This window comes from Melanerpes formicivorus, unplaced genomic scaffold, assembly GCF_026170545.1.
Source record: "Melanerpes formicivorus ecotype bairdi unplaced genomic scaffold, bMelFor1.0.p_v2 SCAF_16, whole genome shotgun sequence".
Taxonomy (NCBI): domain Eukaryota; kingdom Metazoa; phylum Chordata; class Aves; order Piciformes; family Picidae; genus Melanerpes; species Melanerpes formicivorus.
Window position 1 is genome coordinate 8,967,252 of NW_027142368.1, and position 20,695 is coordinate 8,987,946.

At 40.4% G+C, this 20,695-nt stretch overlaps 1 protein-coding gene across 1 annotated transcript in view; it reads left to right on the plus strand.

The window, feature by feature from the left end:
- The window catches only part of TRIM66 (tripartite motif containing 66), a 44,793-nt gene that overhangs the window by 18,568 nt on the left and 5,530 nt on the right, over positions 1 to 20,695 (plus strand). Inside the window, exons 9-16 of the mRNA XM_068148036.1 lie at positions 851 to 1,755; positions 2,739 to 2,900; positions 12,525 to 12,797; positions 13,015 to 13,243; positions 16,079 to 16,139; positions 17,558 to 17,732; positions 18,747 to 19,054; positions 19,451 to 19,574. Of these exons, the coding sequence (XP_068004137.1) occupies positions 851 to 1,755; positions 2,739 to 2,900; positions 12,525 to 12,797; positions 13,015 to 13,243; positions 16,079 to 16,139; positions 17,558 to 17,732; positions 18,747 to 19,054; positions 19,451 to 19,574 (2,237 nt within the window). The remainder of the gene's footprint in view (positions 1 to 850; positions 1,756 to 2,738; positions 2,901 to 12,524; positions 12,798 to 13,014; positions 13,244 to 16,078; positions 16,140 to 17,557; positions 17,733 to 18,746; positions 19,055 to 19,450; positions 19,575 to 20,695) is intronic.

A 20,695-nucleotide genomic window follows, 5' to 3' on the forward strand; every position in this document is an offset into this window, starting at 1 on the left:
TCAGTGGGCCTTGTGCTAGTTCCTCTGCCTTACCTGGGGGCAGTTGAGCTCAGTTGTGCCCATGCTTCAGATCCTTTACTATCTTAGTGGCCAAAAAACCTGAGCAGTGCTTGAGACACAGTTAATGAGCACAAAAATTACTGTAAGGCATTGGCTGTATAATAAATACAGTGTTATTGGTGTAATGAATGTGCATACTGTGACTTTGTTTCCCACCAGCTATCAATTTTTGAGCTGCAGTGGGTTTTTACAGTAAATTCACTTCAGTGGGCAGATCAGTGGTCAAAAGATTGGTTCTCTTCCCATTTTAAATTATTAAAAACCAGATGAGGTAAAACACTATAACAATATTACAGGGAATAATCTCTTGACTAAAGGCATGGATGAAATCTGGGTCACTTGTAACTTTTAAGATTCTCACCTACATAACGTCAGTCTCTTTTAGTTTTTGTTACTTTCACCCTGGAAGCCTTCTTTTGTACTTGTGCTTATAGATGAGAAGATATCACAGGATCACAGATATGTTCATACACAGGTATGCTCATACTTCAGTAAAAAATGAAAGTATAAGCCACATCCATCAGTTAAAGTAAGGTGAGGTCAATTTTTCAAAGCATTTGCTGGTCATTCAGCCATGAGTTCCACTGACATCAGTGGGAGTTTGCTGTGATTTTAGATTACTGAAAAATCCTGATAAATTTGCCTTGACAGTATGTTGAAGGACTGTTTAGATAGGATATTTTAAGATGTTTTATACTTGAAATGAAGGCAAGGAAATAGCCATCGGTCAGTTTTTATTCTGTAAGTTTGCCAAGACCGTAGGAGGAAGCAAATCTACTGTTTTTTCCAGGGGGTTTCACTATGGAAGGTGGACACCTTTCTCACTCAGATGTGGTACTCTGTGGAAGTGTGCAAGGATTACAGACCTCCTTGATTCAGGGGCAGCGGTCACCAGCTCCACAGCTGGGACCTGTGAATAGCCAGCTACATCAGTTTCCAGCTGCAGCTCAGTGTCCTGTGCCTGTGTGCTGCTCACACTGCCTCGGCGTACCTCACCCAAACAAAGCTCAGCCTTCTTACCAAGACACAAATCGCCATCACAATTTTCGACAACCTTCTGAACTGCACCAGCAGCGTTTTCCTCTGCAGTACAGCATGCAGCAACGTGAAAAAGAGTGCAGGGGTGCCTCCCAGCCTCTGAAACTAACACAGCCTGGGCTGGAACAGCAGCCGCGGTCAGAGCCAGAGACTGTCTCCGGGAGGATGGGAAAGCACTTACCTGCCCAGCAGCTGCATCAGACTGCACCCCTGGGTTATGCCGTTGTATCGCATGAGGCTCAGCAAGTTCACACCAGCCATCTACAGCCACTGCGCACAGAAGGTTGTTTGCAGACGTCAACTGTGCAAGTGCAACTTGGTAATCCCCAGAAGATAAAATCTAACCATTTGCAGCAGCCACCACAGCAGCTGCAGCAGCAGCAGCAGCAGCATCCACCAGCATCGCCACCATCAGGTCAGAATGAGAACACCCACAAACAAGTAATTCAGCAAAGCCTGGACATAATGCACCACCAGTTTGAACTGGAGGAGATGAAAAAGGATCTAGAGCTTCTTTTGCAGGCCCAAGGACAGCCCAGCTTGCAGCTGAACCAAGCCAAGCCACCTCAGCACGTTCAACAGACCATAGTGGGTCAAATCAACTACATAGTGAGGCAGCCAGCCCCAGTTCAGCAACAAATCCAAGATGAAGAAGAGGTAAGTTCTCTAAAAATTCTTTGCTATTGTCTTTAGTCAATGTAAGCTCAGAAATGGGAGACACTTTTGCAATTTCGTGTATTTGCTTGAACTTTCTGAGTTGTCTTGTCTATATTTGTATTCAGCAGAGGCTTCATGCCTCATGCAGATTAGGTCAAAATTTTCTGTCAAGTGCTGCATTACCTGGAGCCTGAAGAATTTTTAAGTAGACTAGGTGAACAGCAGGTGAGAGAATAAAATCATCATTATTCCTCCTTCTTGAACATATAATGGAGGACTACACCAATCTCATTTAAACTCCATTTTAACTCCTTTTTACTGGAAACTAAGCTCTGAATTCCTAGAAAATATTTCCTTTTGATTCTGAATGATCAGTGAAAAGAGAGCAAAGAACAACTTATTTTTATTTTCTGTCTCTGGGAGGTATTTCCCATTCCACTGGTAACTGCTCTTACTGCTATCTCATGTCCCTTAAGACTTTCATCAGTATTGATACTTGCTGGTCTGTTAGTTTTGTCAGCACAGCTAATTTCTCCTTTTATTCTGGTGGTAAGAAACCTGCTTTAGAAAAAGGCACAGTGTTTGGTGGTGAGCATCCAAACTACAAGGCAGATAAGATCCACAACAAGGTGACTTTGAAACTTGTTCACACCAGTGGGGACTGCATCAGAAAGGTGGCTGGGACTTCCCATTGTGTAAATTCTGTGGAGCTCCCACCTTGAATAGTGACTTACCTGTGGGGGACAGACTGTAGGCTTTTGGAATAGCTGCACATTACAGCAGCATTTCACATTTTTATTTAGTTATTTATAATCCATTATTTTTTGAGGGAAAACTTTCTCTGTACATTTATCTGAACATCTTTATTGGTTTAGAGATTTTACCAGTCTTCCCATGTTGTGTATGCTGTGAGTTGACATGAATTTGTTACCATTTTTCTTTCTGAGATTTTGAAACCACAAATTCTTAATTGTTATTTGTAGGTCTTTGAGAGTTCCACTGATCTTGATGCCCAGAAGCCTGTAATTACTCTTGACAAAAGTGGAGGTCCCTCCCTGTCACAGTCACTAGATGAAGAAGCCAGTGTCAGCAGTCACTCCTCTCAGAGCACATTGCACCAGTCAGCTTTCCATCCAGTGAGAAAGGTATAAGGAACTTTTTTATTTTAAAACATATTTTAAAGAGAAAACATGCTAGTATCAAATATAATATAGCATTGGAATTTGAAATCAGATTGAAAAAAAGAAAATATAGTCAAAGTCATCAAAAGGCCTGGAAAATCTTAGAAGACAGTCATAACTGAAACTAGCGGGCATCTCCAAGTAAGATGCCCACACACTGTGCTGAGGTCAGGATTGACAGCTGCTCTGTAAGCTGGTAGTGTTTAAATCTGGCTGGCATGATTGTTAAGCATGAGATAGTAAATAAACAGAGTATTTCACTGAGTAAATTCTGCCCTGTCCCTATCCCTATGGATGTTACAACCAGGTCTTGCTAACTACCGCACTAACAGCAGTTACTTTGATCAAAAAGAAAGAGTCAGAATCTGATGAAGTCAAGACTGAGAAACATCCTTCAAAATAGTTGCCTCAGAAATAACAACACTAATTTTAACTGAAGATGTTGTGTCTGAAAGGGATATTATTCTGTTATACTCCTTCTTCTTGTTCATGTATAAGCAGAAAGATCATGGATTTCTTTATATCTAGCATATTACAGCCACGCTTTGATAATTCCACCTACTAGGAGGCACTAACTATTGAAGCAGCAGCATAAACAAAATCAGGAAAGCCTATCTTTATCAGTAGTTCCTTGCTGGCCTTGGATATTGCCTATGTGTATAAGGCAGAGAAGTTGCCTTTAACCTCTTTGTACAGCTAGTTTAAAACATTCCAAACTCAAATCTATTTGTACCACTTCTGTCTTTCGTGGATGGTTTTTCTTGAAATTTGTGTGTGGAGTATTGTGGAAGAACTTGTATTTCCTTACTAGCCCCACAAAAGGAGGTGATTTTATCCTCCTTTAGCACATAGCTTTGTTGAACCAACATAGTTATGATGCAATACCCATTCAGAGAGCTGGAGATCCTTTTGGGAGTTGTAACGACATGGAAAGATAATGATTACTGAATTGTGAAAGCCACAAATCTGCAATTGCTAACTTAATCCTGTAGAAATGATGGAATTGCTGGATCTGGTTGATGGCATCCCAAGATTCTGAGATGAATCTCTTTACTCCTGACTTGTACACGCAGAAGCCGCTCTCCCTCAGCCTCTGAAGACAGAAGCACAGGATAGAGGAACGCTATGCAAATTTTCTAGGATAGGGTTACCTTTAGGGTATGACTTGTAAAAATCAAAGTTGTGTCTTTAAAGTCTGAGCAAGACTGTGAACCTGAGCATACACTTTTCTTGTAGTGTAGACATACCCTCAAAATTATTTGTGAAAACAAACGGTGATGCTTATGAGCTAGCTTTCAGAGATTTTTCCTACCTGCATATTGGAAAAGCTGTCCTTTGTTTCCTGATCCTGTAAATAAATGATACTTCCAAGAAGAAAAGTCAGAAAGAGGGAAGAAAATGGAAGCAGATGTGCAAGAGAGATTAGTGTAGTCTGATGGGAAAAGGAGGAGAAAAAAGCAAAGAAGGTCTGATTCATTGCTGCACCAGCTGAGAAGAGGAAAAGAAAAAGGAGATTTTTCTGATGGTGCTGAGATGTGTATGCTTTGGTGCAGAAAGCATAGGTGTCTGGTTGTTTTACTGTATTTCTGGAGCTTCTGCAAAAAATATGGATGTTCAACAGTTACAGTATCTCATCTTGGCTTGTATTTATGTCTTGTAATGAGCTGTTTGGAATGAAGCTCTAATGTGCTGGCAGCTTTGGCAATGGCTAATTAGAAATAATGAAGGCATATAGCACAGTAAGGAAACCCTTGAAATATTTTCTGGATGAATGCTGTTTAAAGATACCTGCTTTTATAGACTCACAGAATCAGTCAGGGTTGGAAGGGACCACAAGGATCATCTAGTTCCAATCCCCCTGCCATGGGCAGGGACACCTCACACTAGATCAGGTTGGCCAGAGCCTCATCCAGCCTGGTCTTAAACACCTCCAGAGATGGGGCCTCAAACACCTCCCTGGACAACCCATTCCAGGGCTTCACCACTCTCACGGTGAAGAACTTCCTCCTCACGTCCAGTCTGAATCTCCCCACCTCCAGCTTCATTCCATTCCCCCTAGTCCTATCACTACCTGGTATCATAAGTCCCTCCCCAGCCTTCTTGTAGGCCTGACAATTTTTCTGACAACTACTTTAAATCTGGTCTTAAATGGGCATTCGGTTCCTCTTCAAGAACAAAGGGATGTGTCTGTTCATTCTCATTTCTGTTTTATCTGGTTAAATATTTTCACACTCATCTCCAGACAAAAGTTTCTGTATAGGCTTTACTTCTATATGGCCTGTATTCAGAACATCTCATCTCTCTCAAGTTTTCTGAAGACATGGAAAAAAAAAGAAAGTGAAGAAGTCTAAAATGCTACACTTGGAAAATATGATAGAGAAAATGGCTAGAGAAACCTTTTGCTACCTGGAGAAGAACTGTATTCTGCTGATATTTGTCTACCTTGATTTTGTGTTGTGGTTCTGCTGAACTCTGTCAGCCTTCATTGATGCACAGCATTCCTAGTGGAGTAGATAATTCTCTGGCTGATGAGATTCTTTCATTAAAGTGAAAACAGTGTGATGTAGCAAAACTGAGAACTGACTGTTTAGTTACATGCTTGCCAAGATCTGTCAAAAAATAAAAGCTTCCATTAGCCCAGTAGTTTCTTTTATGTTGGAGGAGTGCAAGGAGGCTTGATTGCTTACGTAATCAAATATCTGTGCATTGATTTTTTTTAAACATGTTTGTGGCCTACATTTGATGCTAGTGACTGATAACTAGATGAATTGTTTGCATGCAGGGTCATAGTAATGCGTGGAGCAATATGGAACAGATGCTATTAATAGTTTGGGATTACAACATGACTCTCAAAGAGGGAAACCACAAGTACATTATTCAGATTATCCCAGACAAGTGCAAGTGCAGTCATTGCACCACGGTGAGAGGCACTTGTAAGCCATATGAGTGCCTCTGAGTTCAAAGAATGACTCTTCAGCTTATTCTGATGACTACTGCTTTCTGTCCCTCACATTGATATGCAGAAGTAGAGAAGCAAGAATGAAACACTTCATGTACTTGTAAAATCTCATGTTTACATTTTACCATCAGGACAAACATTAAGTCTAGCTTCATTGAGCAGACAGAATTTTGGTTTTCCAGTCCTATAAATTAGGGTTTTCTATCTAGTGTCAATCAGAAACATTGGCATCAAGGCTACTGCTGTCTTAAAGTTCAGAGCAATTCTAATCTGTGCCCATCTGCTGTGTATGCCTGTGTATAGTATAGACTCTAAATATGTAACTTCAGTTATGTATGGGCTTGTTTTCATTCATGTCACTGATTTTGGAGCATTAATAGTGATATATTATGTCAGACTTTCTGTCTTCCTGTGTATTCCTCTATTTCTCTGTGAATTGAATTTTTTGTGCAGAATAAATCTTTCTATACTTGGACCATGGATTGTTTGATATAAGTCAAGTACTGCACTTAGCATAACTTTGGGCTTGATTAGTACCTGCGTGAGAACGCAACACTAGAAATGGAAATTTTCTTTCTATGTGCAAAATGGATACAATTTTCTCTCCATGTTCTCCTGTGGATATATTTGACTTATGTAGCCCCATGTGGATTGTAGAGTAGTTCCATCTCCATGACTGCCAAATACCCAGCCTCTCCATTAAGAGAGAGGACAAAGTTCAGAAGAAATGTTGTGATACCTGCACTTTTGTTCTGGGGAATGGTGCCAAGCTCTAGCCCAACATTTTCTGCAAGCCGTTGAACTGCTAAGTTGCAGTGTGGAGGAATGAGAACTCAATTAGATTATCAGTTTTGTGAGGAAGGGTTACAAGCCTTCTGCAATGATATAGTCCTCCTGTTGCTTTTACATAGTGTGATACTGAGTTATTAATTTGTGCACAGGCCTGGAGAGGTTATCTGTTCTGGAGCAAAGGTGCAAATAATGAGTTATTTTTGGCCTGATTGTGTTTTCTGGAGTAAAAAAGGGCCTATAATCCACATTTTACTTACATGTACCTACTTGTCATTTGTGACTGTGATGAGCAAGAGGTCTAAAGGATGTACCTAGCCATAATTATTGAACATCTATAGCACACATCTGTAGTCTGAACCTCAGGTACTACTGCAACCGACATTGGTGTTGTTGCAGGACCAGCTGGACATCTCAGACTACACCTTCACCCCTTTCTCTAGTTGGAAGCAGGGCCTTTACTTTTGGGAAGGAGAATTCTTTGACTTTCTTGTCCAGTTGTTAGGTTGGGTCCTAGGCAGTGGAACAGTCTGTACCATCTGTGCTCACCCTAAACACCTAACTGGGTTGGCCACTCATGGTTCTGCCTTCTGGGACACTGATTAATTGTGCGTAGACTGAGCAGTGTTTGTCAGACTCAGGCTTGGTTATGTTTCTTAGCAACATTTGAGGGTTTCTCCCCTTGAGATGTTATTTCACCTACTGCTTAAAATAACTCTCTGAATATGCCATGCACTGTATTAGTCAATTATTACTAATAAACCAGTGAATAATCACTCGGTGTTCACCACCTTCGTTACACTTGTGCTTTATAGGTCAGCTTTTTGTAGCTGATAAGTGATTGCTGGTCCCTCTAGAGTCTCTTATTTTTTTTCCTTTCTCCCCCAAGGAAGCAATTTTGTTCTTTGGTCTGTTACATCTTTGGCCATTTCCCCCTGTATTTTGTGGTTTGATACAACCTTTTGAGACAGGGTGACCAGAAACAGTGACTGAGGTGCAAGCCCATGGAAATTCTATGTGGTGCTGTAACACTGATTGTTTTGTACCATTCTTTTTGATTTGTAGTAAGTCTGAGCTCCTTAGGTCAAGAGCTCTGCTTGTCTCAACAAGTACCTGAGTACTTGAAACAGGAAAAATCCCCAAAAATATTCCATGCCATCTGAGGAGCACTCTTGAGGGCACTTTGAGAGAGTCTTTTGCTTTATTGCAGTTTTATGCAATGGAGGCATTTCATGTAAGACTAACTCGATGACAGTTCATGGCAGAACTTCTCAGCCTCTTCTGGGACTTGGTGCATGTCAATTTCTAGGCTCTGACATGCCAGTGCTGCTGTTACTACAGGATTATCAGAGACAACAGCTGCTTCTCAGTCTGCTGGAGGTGGCATTCTTGCACATTTGCCCCAACACTTTTATCATAAGCTTTACTAGTGACAGCTCTTCCATCTCAGTGGCAAGTGCTTAACTGTTGATTTCTTGTGGGTCTTGTTTTGTTTTGTTTTGTTTTTATCGTGTGAAATTTGGGAAAGGGTTGGGGGGGCACAGTACAGATTTTTTTGTGTGGTGTCTTTGTATTGCATTAAGTATGTGGTTATTACTTAGCGACTAAAAGTAATAATAAATTAATACCTGGCCCTAGGAATTAGAATCTGAGCTTGGGACCAGGATAAGTTTATGGTTGTTTTTCCCCACACCTTTTTTTTTAATCTTATTTTATTTTCTTCCTAAGTACTGTTAATGTTAGGGTGTTAAATGTGAAGGAAATAATAGTAACCTCCTAGAATTTAGGATCCTGCAAATTCCTAAGTATCAGAGTATTTTTTGACTTCAAGTATTTTTTTACTTTAAAGAATTGAGTTGCTTGCAGCACAAGTGTGCTCATGCTTAATGCAATTAGGTACATTTCCCAGAATGTTAATTTAACAAAACCTTTTCCCATGACCTGGAAAAAGGGATAAATAAAACATGCTGCTGCTTGCTCCGTACAGTTCCTTCTGCCTTCCGCTTTAAGCCGGCTCCAGTTTGTTCAGACAAAATGTTAAGGAAGATTTGGATTCTTTTTTTCTCATAAAGACAGAAAGGAAATTCCTTGGATTCTCTTCTGAAATTTTGGAAATAGGAATAGGAAGCATGTGTAGCCTGTGTTATCAGTGCTGCTGTGTGCGGTGAGTTAAACAACTGGATTGGAGTAGTACATTTGTTTAACCTCCTAGCATAATGAGCTGCCAGGGGGATTGCTCCACTTAAGAGCAGCCGTTCATTACTCTGCAACCATTTGCAGCATGTTATTTCTCTTATAGCAAAGAGAATTGGCGGTTCCTAGTTTTAGCTTGCTTTATCTGTGACACTTAATGTCAACAGCCTTGAGACTTTGCCAAAACAATCCTAACAAATCCTAATCCCAGTGTTTTAAGGTAAGTATTTGCTTCTCAGAATTCTTCTGTATTAGTGCTGCATGTTTACACTGGACCTTTTTTTAAATGCAACAGTCATCAAAGAAATATTTGATCTGAACAATCTGTTTATTTTTTGTTCTCTGAAGGCACTTTGCATGTTCTTTTTCCTTACCTTTCTCTACCATAGCTATGAAATTTGTGGTAGAAGGTGTTTTGGGGTGGTGATATTGCTGCCATTATATTATAAGGATCATCAGACCAAAATTAATTATGAGACAATGAGAATTCCATTTATGATGACACAAATGTAGTTTCATCTGCCAGGTTGTGCATTAAAATGTCAAAAGTTTCAAAATTAACCTACAGCTGAAGCCACCCTCTACCCAAGAGCATAATTAATGCTTCTTGTTGTTCAAAGGGTGCAATGTAAAAGCAATAGAGCTTTTATAAAACAGAGATCAATTCTTTAAAGGCATCCCATTTGCAAAAACTAGCTGAACTGTCAAGGGAAAAGAGAAATTTTTGCTAATGGCAAAAGAAATGATTATTTTAGGGAGTGAATTAATAGGCTATTAATGAGCCTTGTTCCCAGTGCATTGTTCACTTCACACTTGACAGCAGCTCCATGGATCAGAATGGAATGTGTCTGTTCTTAACTGTGAGTTTTAATATTTTGCACTGAAAGATCATAATGTTGCTTCATCATTAAAATAACCACAAAATTAACTTATGCCCCAAGGGAAAGACAGATGGCAGTTTGATGGCCTCATTATTCTTTTTTCTTTTTTTTTCTCTTTTTAACAAGAGTAAGGTTTTATATTGGCTTATATAATCTAAGAAGATCTCTGAAGAAACTGATGCTAACTAGAAGAGTAAAAAAGATATAGCCATATAATGCAATTGAATTTGACCTTTCTGAAAATTTTAGTTATAACAAAATCTTATGCATGCATCTTTTTTCCCTAGTAGGAGTTGTCCCAGAGATGACTCCCACAAAGTAAACTTGTCTCACTGAAGCCAGATGTTATCCCACCATCATCTTAGCCAGGCTACCATTTCGCCCACAGCATATAGAGTTACACACAGATGGGTATTCACAGGGTCAGGTCTCAGTAGGTAGCAGGTGATGGCATGCTCTCAAAACACAAGTGTAGAAAGATGCATGTGGGGATTAGAAGTGAATTGCCACAAGGTCTCTAGTCATTTGCTGTGCAGCTTTGGTTGGTGTGCCTACCATGTGTGTGCCTCAGTGTGCCCATTTCCAATGGCACACAGTATTAGGTGGCTCCTGTTGACTCAGGCATTTGGGGATGCTTCATGCTTTTGAGAATCTAGCTAAATAAATATTTAACTATCTCACAGGGACTTAATGCTCACAATGGAATTTGAAATATGGGGAAGTGCAAACTGGTTGCAGTCCAGCTGTGCAGGTCAAGCACCAATTCTGCTCATTTGTTTTATTATTTTTATGAGAAAAAAGTTAACTTTTGTCACCTGAAAAAGGCTTGTGTACTCAATAGGCAGGAATCTGTCACAAGCAAGCAAATGAATATTTTTGATCTTTGTGGACTTCTTTAGGATATGTGACCATGACAACTGGATTCCTTTCTGAGCTTACCTATATTCCTTTGACTTGAAACCTGACCATTCTTAGAGTGCTCTGTCAAACAGAGTATGGAAAATTGTGCCTCCACCAATGCATTTCCTCATTGCTGTGGTCTAGATTTGAACTCAAATATAAGGTAGGAAGAATGTGTTTGACTGATTCCAACTGGCTCCAGGAAGTTTTTATAGCTCAGGCAGCTTCGATTCAGGGACATATTTGGCTCAAAAGGAGGAAAATGGCCCTGGCAGCAGAGACCCAGTACTCTGAGGGATTTCTTCAGTATGAAAGGACTGTTTAAAACAGACTTACTAGAGCACTGTGTGGTAGAATGTATCAAATCTTACCTATCACTGCAGAAGAGCTGACCTCTTTCTGCCTCAAATGCAGGTTTTTTTTGTCTCACTGGATATGTGACTGTTCCTACAAGGCTCCTACTGTGGTGTCTATTGCAGATCAAGCTAAAAGAAATTAAAGCATATCTTTAGATGGAAATTAGTATCTGTTGACAGTATTCTTTTAGCACATAGGTAATATTCATTTTGAGCAGAGGAATTGAGGACTGGCTTGTTTGGCATTATGTAAGATCTTCCCAGGCACAATGGACAGCTCAGTATAGGCTACTGTGTTTACCACTGCTGAATTAAGACGGTCAAAGACATCAAAATCCAAAATGGAGTAGCAGTTGAGAAAAATACTAATTAAATCTAGGAAATGGGCCCTGTCTCACCTTCACTTTTAAGTCACAGCCCCCTAGCAGAAAAATGAGTACAACAATGAAATTAAACCCTAATTCAGAAGAAATCAACACATTTCTTTTGTCTTTGAGTTATGCTACAATGAGTGCTGCTTACTGTATGGTAGTCAAAAGAATTTATTTCATAAATTATCAAGGATGAAACAACAATGAACTATGATGAAAAGAATGGAAAATTGTATATGCAAATGACACAGATCTTCATCCTTCTCAAGACTGCTTATATTTGCTTCATATGCATGCTGGAAGAGTCCTGATTTCAGTACCCATTCCTGGATGTAAGGCAGCTTAAGGAAGTCACCTAGATGGATGGATTTGCTTTGTTTTGCATAAGAGTATTTCTGTAGTTTTGACAGTGACAAATCACGAGAGAGAAAATGTATGTTGCTAAAACTATTGCAGACTTTGGTAAATATTCCCTTTCACTGGAAACCAGACATGTACATCCTTTCCGCCTTAGTATGTGTAGGATGCTTCTGGATTTACACTATGACATTTAAAGGCCAAGTGCCTTAAGTTTTAATGGGACAGATTCGCTAACTAGCATAAAAATTTCAGCATCATTGACAGTATGATGGTTTCATCCACTTGTGTCAGATCTGACCCCCATTTATTTTGCATCTTTCTTCTGAAGAAAGTGACCTGATGATTTTGGAATGAAATGCTAAATTTTATGATCTGAATGCTATTTCTTCTGGACTAACTTAAAGGAAGCTAGTAGGGTTTATATTAAGCGTTGATTTAGTAAAACATTCTACATGCTGGGATTTCCCATTCATTGTAGAGAGTTAAAACCCAGCATCCCTTGGGCTGATGAAAGACAGACAGATTTCATAAATCACAGAAGAGTAACCTGGGTGTCTCCCATTCCAGTTTTCAGTTTTAATGGTGGGCACTCTAAAGCTTTGGGAAACAGTCTTAAGAATACAAGATGCTTTCAAGCCCTTGTTGACACAACTGGTTGATTACATGTAGCTGACAGGGTATCTCATCCAGTATAGAAAGGGTAGTAGCATTTTGCTGCTGAAAAGCTCATTAATGTATTGGTGTGGGTTTTTTTGTTTGTTTTAAACTTATTTTCCCAGCGTTCAGCATCCATAAGCATTGTGGACTTTTCAAACAGTTTAGAAATGGAATTACCTTCAACAAGGTTATCTAGCTTGGCCGACCCACAGATGCAAGGTGCAACTGCTGTAACACTTGGCCCATCATCGGATGCTCTTTGTGACTGTGATACTTCACCAGATTCAGTGCCCAGCTACAGCTTGACATCAGGCAGAGTTCCAAGTGATCTGAGTCCAGGGGCTGCCACTGGCCTGGCACTGGGTGATGTAATCCAGGGCAGCACTAAGTGCAAGGTAGGAATTGCTCAAACTCCTTTACTGTAAGGAAATTAGTTTTTAGTGATAGCATATGTTATTGTTAGTCAGTGAGAGGCAGCTGTTTCAGAAAGTAAAGCTTTCCTTATCTGGCATTTGAAAACCGATTGCAAATTATTTTCTTAAGATGTAAAGAAAGAAAACTAATAATAAAGCTTCCTTTTTGTTTCTTTTCTTTGTTTTCTCCCATCTGAAGCTGGAAGATGAAGGCTTCAGTACTGTGGCTCATCCTCTAGAAGGCAGCTTGGCTATTGCTGGGCAAGATGTAGTTAATGAATTAACTCTTTCTATGCAAAAAGTGCTGGAAGAACCAATCAATCTTTCCCTCAAAAAATCTCAGCATTGTACTTCTTCATGTGAACTCCTCAGCAACACTTCTTTCCTACCTGTGAATGCCAGCATGAGACAACATGGAGGCAAAGAAGGTATCAGCCTTTTTATTATTTCAATTAGGGTTTTGGTCTTTCTTTCTCAACATTGTAATTGTGAGCATTGTGAAGCAGCATGCTTATTAATATACTTACATATAAATGTGCTTTCCCAGGAAGCTTCAAATATATTATTAGAGTACTCAATCCAATGGAAAAATGTGTTTGATCTCATTTGTGGAGGAAAAACATGGAAATGATATGCCTTGAATTTGTAACATCCTTCATCTATGAACCATAAACAAGTGTGTTTATGTGAATTACCAGGAGTATTAGTTCTCTTGGAAGCACTCCTGTTAATGAGACTTGCAGTTATGACTGTTGAAGAGCTGTTTTGAAGAGTCCAAGTTCACTTAAAAAAACCCCACTGTATCTGAGATGTAATGTGTCTTCTGCTAAGTCTTTCACCTCAGTAGCACAGCAAATTTTTTTTGGGTTAATATATTGGATAGTCTGTGCTTCTGCTTGGCTCTGTGTACTGTGAAACAGAGAACCTTCCCTTCAGCCAAGGCCTGTTTCTCCAGCCTAAATGGAGAATTAGACCAACTCTTTTTGTGGGCGTATTGCCAGCATCCTTGTGTTACAGTGTAAAACCTCCTTACTGCAAACTCTAAAAGTCAATGAGACTACTCATGCAAGCAAGGGATTGCAGGATCAAGCTGTTATCCTGTGGCTTATGCCAGTATTTGGCTGCTTTTCTCTGTAAAAGATGAATTAATATTTCTATCTCTGTGCTGTATTTTTATTCTGAGAATTCTAATTAGTACAAAGAAGGCCTAGCTCAGTGAGCCAAGGAAATGTATTTGTCTTCTCTTATATGTACTACACCAAATTGTGACAATTAAGCCAAAACAAATTGTGTGAATTGCATGAATCAGGTGTACCCTAAAAAGCTGTGCTTCAGTCAGGCTTAAGTGTCTATGAGAGGAGCAGCTTTGTAGTATGTGGTTTGAGTCCTGTGACACCACACAAGGAAAACATGCTACAAAATTCCTCTGTGTAAAGCATGGGTCCTGTCATGCAAGAGATTGGAAAGACTTAGAACATTAAGTTTAATTCTGCACCTTTTACATGGGTGAGCACAATTCCCATCCTGCTCTCACTGTTTGAAGGTGTGTGGTGAGGGGGAATTGAAGAGATAAGTTTGCTGCATGTCGTGTGCTTGGGTGGGAGAGATCAATGCTGTTGCAAAGGCAAGGGTATCTCTGCTGGTAGCTCTCAGTCGGATTTACTGGTTTTAGGAGTGCTGTGTTACTGCTGCTGATGTTTATCTCCAGTGACTTATCCCCTTGTAATGTTAAAGCTAAACATTTCAGCTTAATTTATAAGAAAATATTTCTTATCCTATCCCCAAAGGGATGTGGTAAAAATTGTGCATAATTTCATCATTTTCCATCTTACAGCCACTTTCCTTTTTATCCTGACTTGCATAAACACCCTCCCCTTCCCTTCTCTTTTCTAGACTAAACAAATCTGATAGTTTCAGTCTCTCCTCATGGTTCAGGGTTGTGATTATTTAAAACCACCTTGTTCCTGCTGTGCTATTCTGGGTTCTCTGCAATTAAGGAGTGCTGCCCACAGCCAGAGGCAGTGCTGCAGTCGAGGCCTCTGGGGTGCCATGCAGAGCTTCTTGTGTTTTACATTCCTTACTGCTGGTAATATGCTGCAGAATGGTGTTTGCCTTTTATGCAGCAGCAGCATTATGTGGTTGACTCACATGCAGTGAATGGTCCACATTAACCCCCAGTTCCTTCCACAGAACTGTTCCCTAGTCAGCTGTTTTCCTTTGTGATTACATTAATCTGATCCTTCATATGCACAATCACAGAATGGCTTAGGTTGGAAGGGACTTTAATAATCATCTACTCCAACCTCTCTGCCATGGGCAGGGATGCCTCTCAAATAGACTCAATACTCAGGTGTCTAAGTTCAGTCTTACTGATTTAGGAGATTTCTTTTTCTCTAAAATTTTAAGATAATTTTTAAATTGTAAGCATTTTCCACAGGATTTGCAACCTCTTTGGTTTGGTGTTTTCCAGTGATTTTATAGGTACTATTATTTCATAAACCATGTTGCTGATGGAAAAGTCGATTAATATTAGGAACTCATTATCACTGAGCATCCTCTTGTTTGACAGCTTGCAACAAGAGCTGCTTCTTCAGCTCAGTGTGCCATCATCCATTAGTAGTTCTGTCCTGAGCCACCACTACTACCCTTCATCTAAGCAATAATCACAAGTGAATAGCACATTGGGACCGACATGAAATGCACCTTTCCCATCTCTCCAGAATTGTTTGGTTATCCTTGTGTCTAGCATCAGGGAAGAGCTACAGTTACTTGCTTATATAATGGATAGTTTTGAATTCATGTTTATATGTTATATGCATTGGAGAATAGAAAGGAATCATACAGTGAAACTTCTTTGCATGGAGCAGGAGACTGCAGAGACTTGCTGATCCTCAGGGATTCTGACCTCAGCAGGCCTGTTTTTCTCAAGTGAAGGCTGCAGAGCAAAGAGGATTACTTACATTCCATGTATATGGATGAATGTGGCATGGCTATGTACATATATATAATTTTCCAGGAATGTAACCATTTTGACAACATGTTTTGGAAAAGCTGCTCATATTCAGAACAGAAAGACAAAGATTGTATCCCAGAATAGAAAATAGCTACACGTTTTCTATACATATAGATGAAACGATTCCATAATTCACTTACAATATCATATTACACAGCAGTCAGAAGTACATGAATATTGAACTACTTTCTACCCTAATCTGACTCTGATATTATAAATATTTTATTCATTTTCTTATCTTCTGTCCCAGATTCCAATAACTGTGAAAAGGAACATTTAGAAATGGATATGAAAAGCAATCAGAATGTCAGGTAACAAGAGTCTTTTTTTTCCCCACAAAAGCACTGGGCATGAAATTTTATGCATGTATTTAGAAAATTTGTCATCCTTCGTGATAACGGAGAACGGAAAAAGAGCTCAAGATTCGTTCTAGATAGTAATCCTGAAAGTTGTAGAGGACTCTCTAAAAGTCAGAAACAATTCAAAAGAGATGGTGAGTTCATCTATTTCTGTTAATCTGTGTAATTTTCCAGGGTGAATACATTTTTTACAAACTCATGTCACTTGAACAGTCAGAAACTGTTTAGCCCCAGTTAAACCTGAAAAATGGAATGGAGCAGGATTGACGCTGTGTAAACAATTACATAAAATGTTGTCTTCAGCTACTGCTTGAATGGTATTTTAAAAGTTTCATAGTTTCATTCAGGGTTGGAAGGGACCACAAGGATCATCTAGTTCCAACCCCCCTGCCATGGGCAGGGACACCCCACACTAGATCAGGCTGGACAGAGCCTCATCCAGCCTGCTCTTAAACACCCCCAGGGACGGGGCCTCGACCACCTCCCTGGACAACACATTCCAGGGTTTCACCACTCTCATGGTGAAGAACCTCCTCCTCACATCTAGCCTGAATCTCCCCACCTCCAGCTTCATTCCATTCCCCCTAGTCCTATCACTACCTGATATCCTGAGAAGTCCTTCCCCAGCCTTCCTGTAGGCCCCCTTCAGATACTGGAAGGCCACAATTAGGTCACCTGGGAGCCTTCTCTTCTGCAGACTGAACAGCCCCAACTCCTTCAGTCTGTCCTCATAGGAGAGGTGCTCCAGCCCTCTGATCATCCTTGTGGCCCTTCTCTGGACACGTTCCAGCACCTCCACATCCCTCTTGTAATAGGGGCTCCAGAACTGGACACAGTACTCCAGGTGAGGTCTCACCAGGGCTGAGTAGAGGGGGAGGATCACCTCCCTTGACCTGCTAGCCACACTTCTCCTGATGCAGCCCAGGATCTGATTGGCTTTGCGGGCTGCAAGTGCACATTGAGAGCTCCTGTTGAGCTTTTTGTCCACCAGCACCCCCAAGTCTCTCTCCTCAGGGCTACTTTCCAGTAGTTAAGTGCTGTGCTCCTGCTTGCAGGCAGTCACACTGAAAAGCATCAATCATGACTTATGTTGGAATAATTAAAACAAAAATATACAGAGCAGGGCAAAGTTTTAGCCTAGAAGTTAGTAGTGCACTTACACATGTGATTAATTTGAAGTGATTGCATGTGCATTTCTTAAAGAATCAGCATGTTAAAAGAAACATCCAAATCTTCAGCATTTAGCCAGCAGTCACAGTTGAAAAGGAAGAGGAGCCCAAATAATAGCACATAAAACCCACTGAAATTGAGTAGGGAGAAGACTTTTGTGGATTATCACTGAATTTAACCATGTGTCATTTCCTTTGTAGAGCTGACCCTAAGGAGAAGAAGATCCCTTATGTGCGACTGGAACGCCTAAGAATAGGTACATCAGAAGCAGGGGAGCTGCCAGTGTTTAAGCTCCAGCCACAGCACAATGAGCAGGAGGGCAAAATTCTCCTGATAATTGAGTGTGGGAACCAGTCTTCAAGTATGTCTATAAAGGTGAGAGTAATTTCCTTGAGGCTTGACTTGCTTTCTCCCCTTTATCCCACTGTCTTGTACCCACAATTTCTGAAAGTTACACACTAAACAAGTCTGTTGATTTGTTTCACCCTTGGATACTTCTGTGATGGGTTGACGTAATAGAGAATGTAGCTTTTAGTTTGCTGTGTAGCTTCCTGATACTTCCATTTCTGAGAAGTGAGTCTTTGGGATTGTATAGCTGTAGTGTTCTTGTGTTACAGACATCAGCCTGGCTTGTCTGTCTAATTACAGATACAGGATAAAACTTAAAAAAGCTTAAAACTGACCTCATTCCAGAAGTCACAGTGTAATATATTTTTTAGAAGCCCTGTATGCTATTGCTTCATTGGAATCTTGATTGTCAACTTCTTTCAACAGAAGCAAAGGGGAATTTCTGGTGGGAACAAAAACTGTATTCTTTTTGTTTGCCTTTTTTTTGACTTGTTGTAAAATCTGCAAATAACATTGTAAAGTAGCCTGATTTTTTTATCTGTCATATGAAATTTGTACAGCTTTCTCACAGTGCTATTGCATTGTGGTATGTGGAGGAAATTACCTGACCGAGGTGACCTTTCCAGCCAGTGGCAGAAGTTGAGCTGACCATGTGCCTGCTGAACCCCCGTGTTCTGTCCAGTAGAGTTCACTGCAGAGAAACAATTTTTGTCTGCAGATCTTTAAGGTCACAGTATCACTTAGGTTGGAAAGGACCTCGAGGATCATCGAGTCCAACCTGACACCACAGACCCCATGACTAGACCATGGCACCAAGTGCCACGTCCAATCTCCCCTTGAACGCCTCCAGGGTCGATGACTCAACCACCTCCCTGGGCAACCCGTTCCAATGCCGAATGACTCGCTCGGTGAAGAACTTCCTCCTCACCTCGAGTCTAAACCTCCCCTGGCGCAGCTTGAGACTGAGCAGATAACCACTGCTGTTACATGCTTATGTATCAAAATGATGATTGTGTGATTCTAGATTTTTCTCCTTTCAAGATAAATGAAGATAGTTCACATGAAGGACTGACATCCAAAGGAGACAACTCAGAGGGCAGGAAAGTTCTTCTATCCCAGGCTGCAGGACAGACACAACCTGCTCCTATAGATACTCTGTCTGCTGATCAGAAGCTCAACAATGGCATCTCCATCACAAAAAGGTCTCCCATTACTCAGGAAATCAGTCCAATTGAAAATGAGGACTTCTGTGCTGTGTGTCTTAATGGAGGAGAACTGTTGTGCTGTGATCACTGCCCCAAGGTCTTCCATCTCTCCTGCCATGTCCCAGCCCTGCTCAGCTTTCCAGTGTGAGTATGTATGACATTTAGCTAACGTGCTCAGTTTCTGCTTGCTGCCTTGGGGCAAAACATATCCTCAGGGATGGATATGTCAGTCTTACACAAGGGCAAAAACTGCATCTCTCACTTGCCTCTTTTGTTACTTTTCTTGCAAAGGGAAGAATTGTGTTGCACATTAGAAACTAAATGAATTATTAACCAGAACTGTTTCCAGCCATGCATGCCCTTTCTGCAGTTACTTGGACAGTACAGCTTAGGAGAAAGAACTTTAGTTCCTTGGGCTTCAGATTGCTTGCTATTGTAAAATTATTTAAGGATGAGAAATGTTTCCAAACATAGTGATTCCTTAGGTGTTTGACAATGTCACTGACAAAATGTGACACGATATTGTGGCTTGTGTTGCAGGGGAGAATGGGTGTGCACCCTTTGCCGTAATCCGGTGAGGCCGGAGGTAGAATATGACTGTGAGAACACACGCTATGGCCACAGCTATCCTGCACAATATGGCCTCGATGACTGTGACCAGAAGGTGGGGATAACTATTTATTGTGCTATTTAGAAAAGGGCATGTGATCTCAGCATGAGTTACAGAAAGATGAAACAGACAGGTCTGGAATTCTTTTCTCCTTTAAACAGGCAAGTTGCACTCAGCAGTAGAACAAGCTTCCCTGAGTCAGTTTTGCCTGGCTTTCTGCCACTAAATCTTTTGCCTTTAAGACTTGGCACTTTCTCAGACATCTACTTAGGCCACTTGCAATGCCATTTTTTTAACATGGACAGTTTTTGACTTTCAGTTGGATTGAAATCATCTTCATGTGTACCATTCATCCCCTTGAAGATGACATTCAGGCACTGTTAACTCAGCCTGCATGAAAGTTTTTCTTTTTACATCCCCATTACCAGTTTTCTCCACCCAATCTCACATGGAAAAAAATGCCTTTTCTTGAAATCCACTTGGTACTTATAAGCTACAAGTTGCAAATAAATGTCCTGTGTATATTGTATGAATGAAGCCTGGAATAAGGCACTGATCTAGTCTGAGCAGCATACATAAAGGCAACAGCAGTGGTTCTTAGAGCACTGGGACTCCTTACCAGGGCCTATGAGCACAACCACAGCACTGCTCAAATTCATCTGTGCTGTTTCTATACTTGAGCTATACTCTCCATGAAGAGCTGGACATAATTTCTTAATGTTGATATGATCCCTGTTTTCATTGGACTGGGTACAACTGGCCAGAAATGGTTAGGCTCTGGGTCTTGATTAATGAGGTTCTGTTTAGGAAATAAAGCTGATTGGAAGCTCTATTGCTTGTGAGCAAACATGGCTCAGCATCCTTTGGTTTTGTTTCAGTGAAAAAATCAAAGTTAAAAATTAATAAACAGAACTGTTTTCATATGGTATTACCAGCCACATTACTTATATCCACTTGTATGAATGGATGTAAACAGTGTGAAATATTTGCCATTTAGCTGTTCTTGCTAATTGTTCTTGCTCTCGCTAATTGTTCTTGTTCTTGCTGCTGCTCTATTAATCAAGAGACAAGAAATAGACCTGGAGTGCAGAAAGGAAATAGTGACAGCAATTAATTCCCAAAAGTTTCCAGGAGAGATGCATGCATACAAGCATTTTTACATGTTATTTATTTTC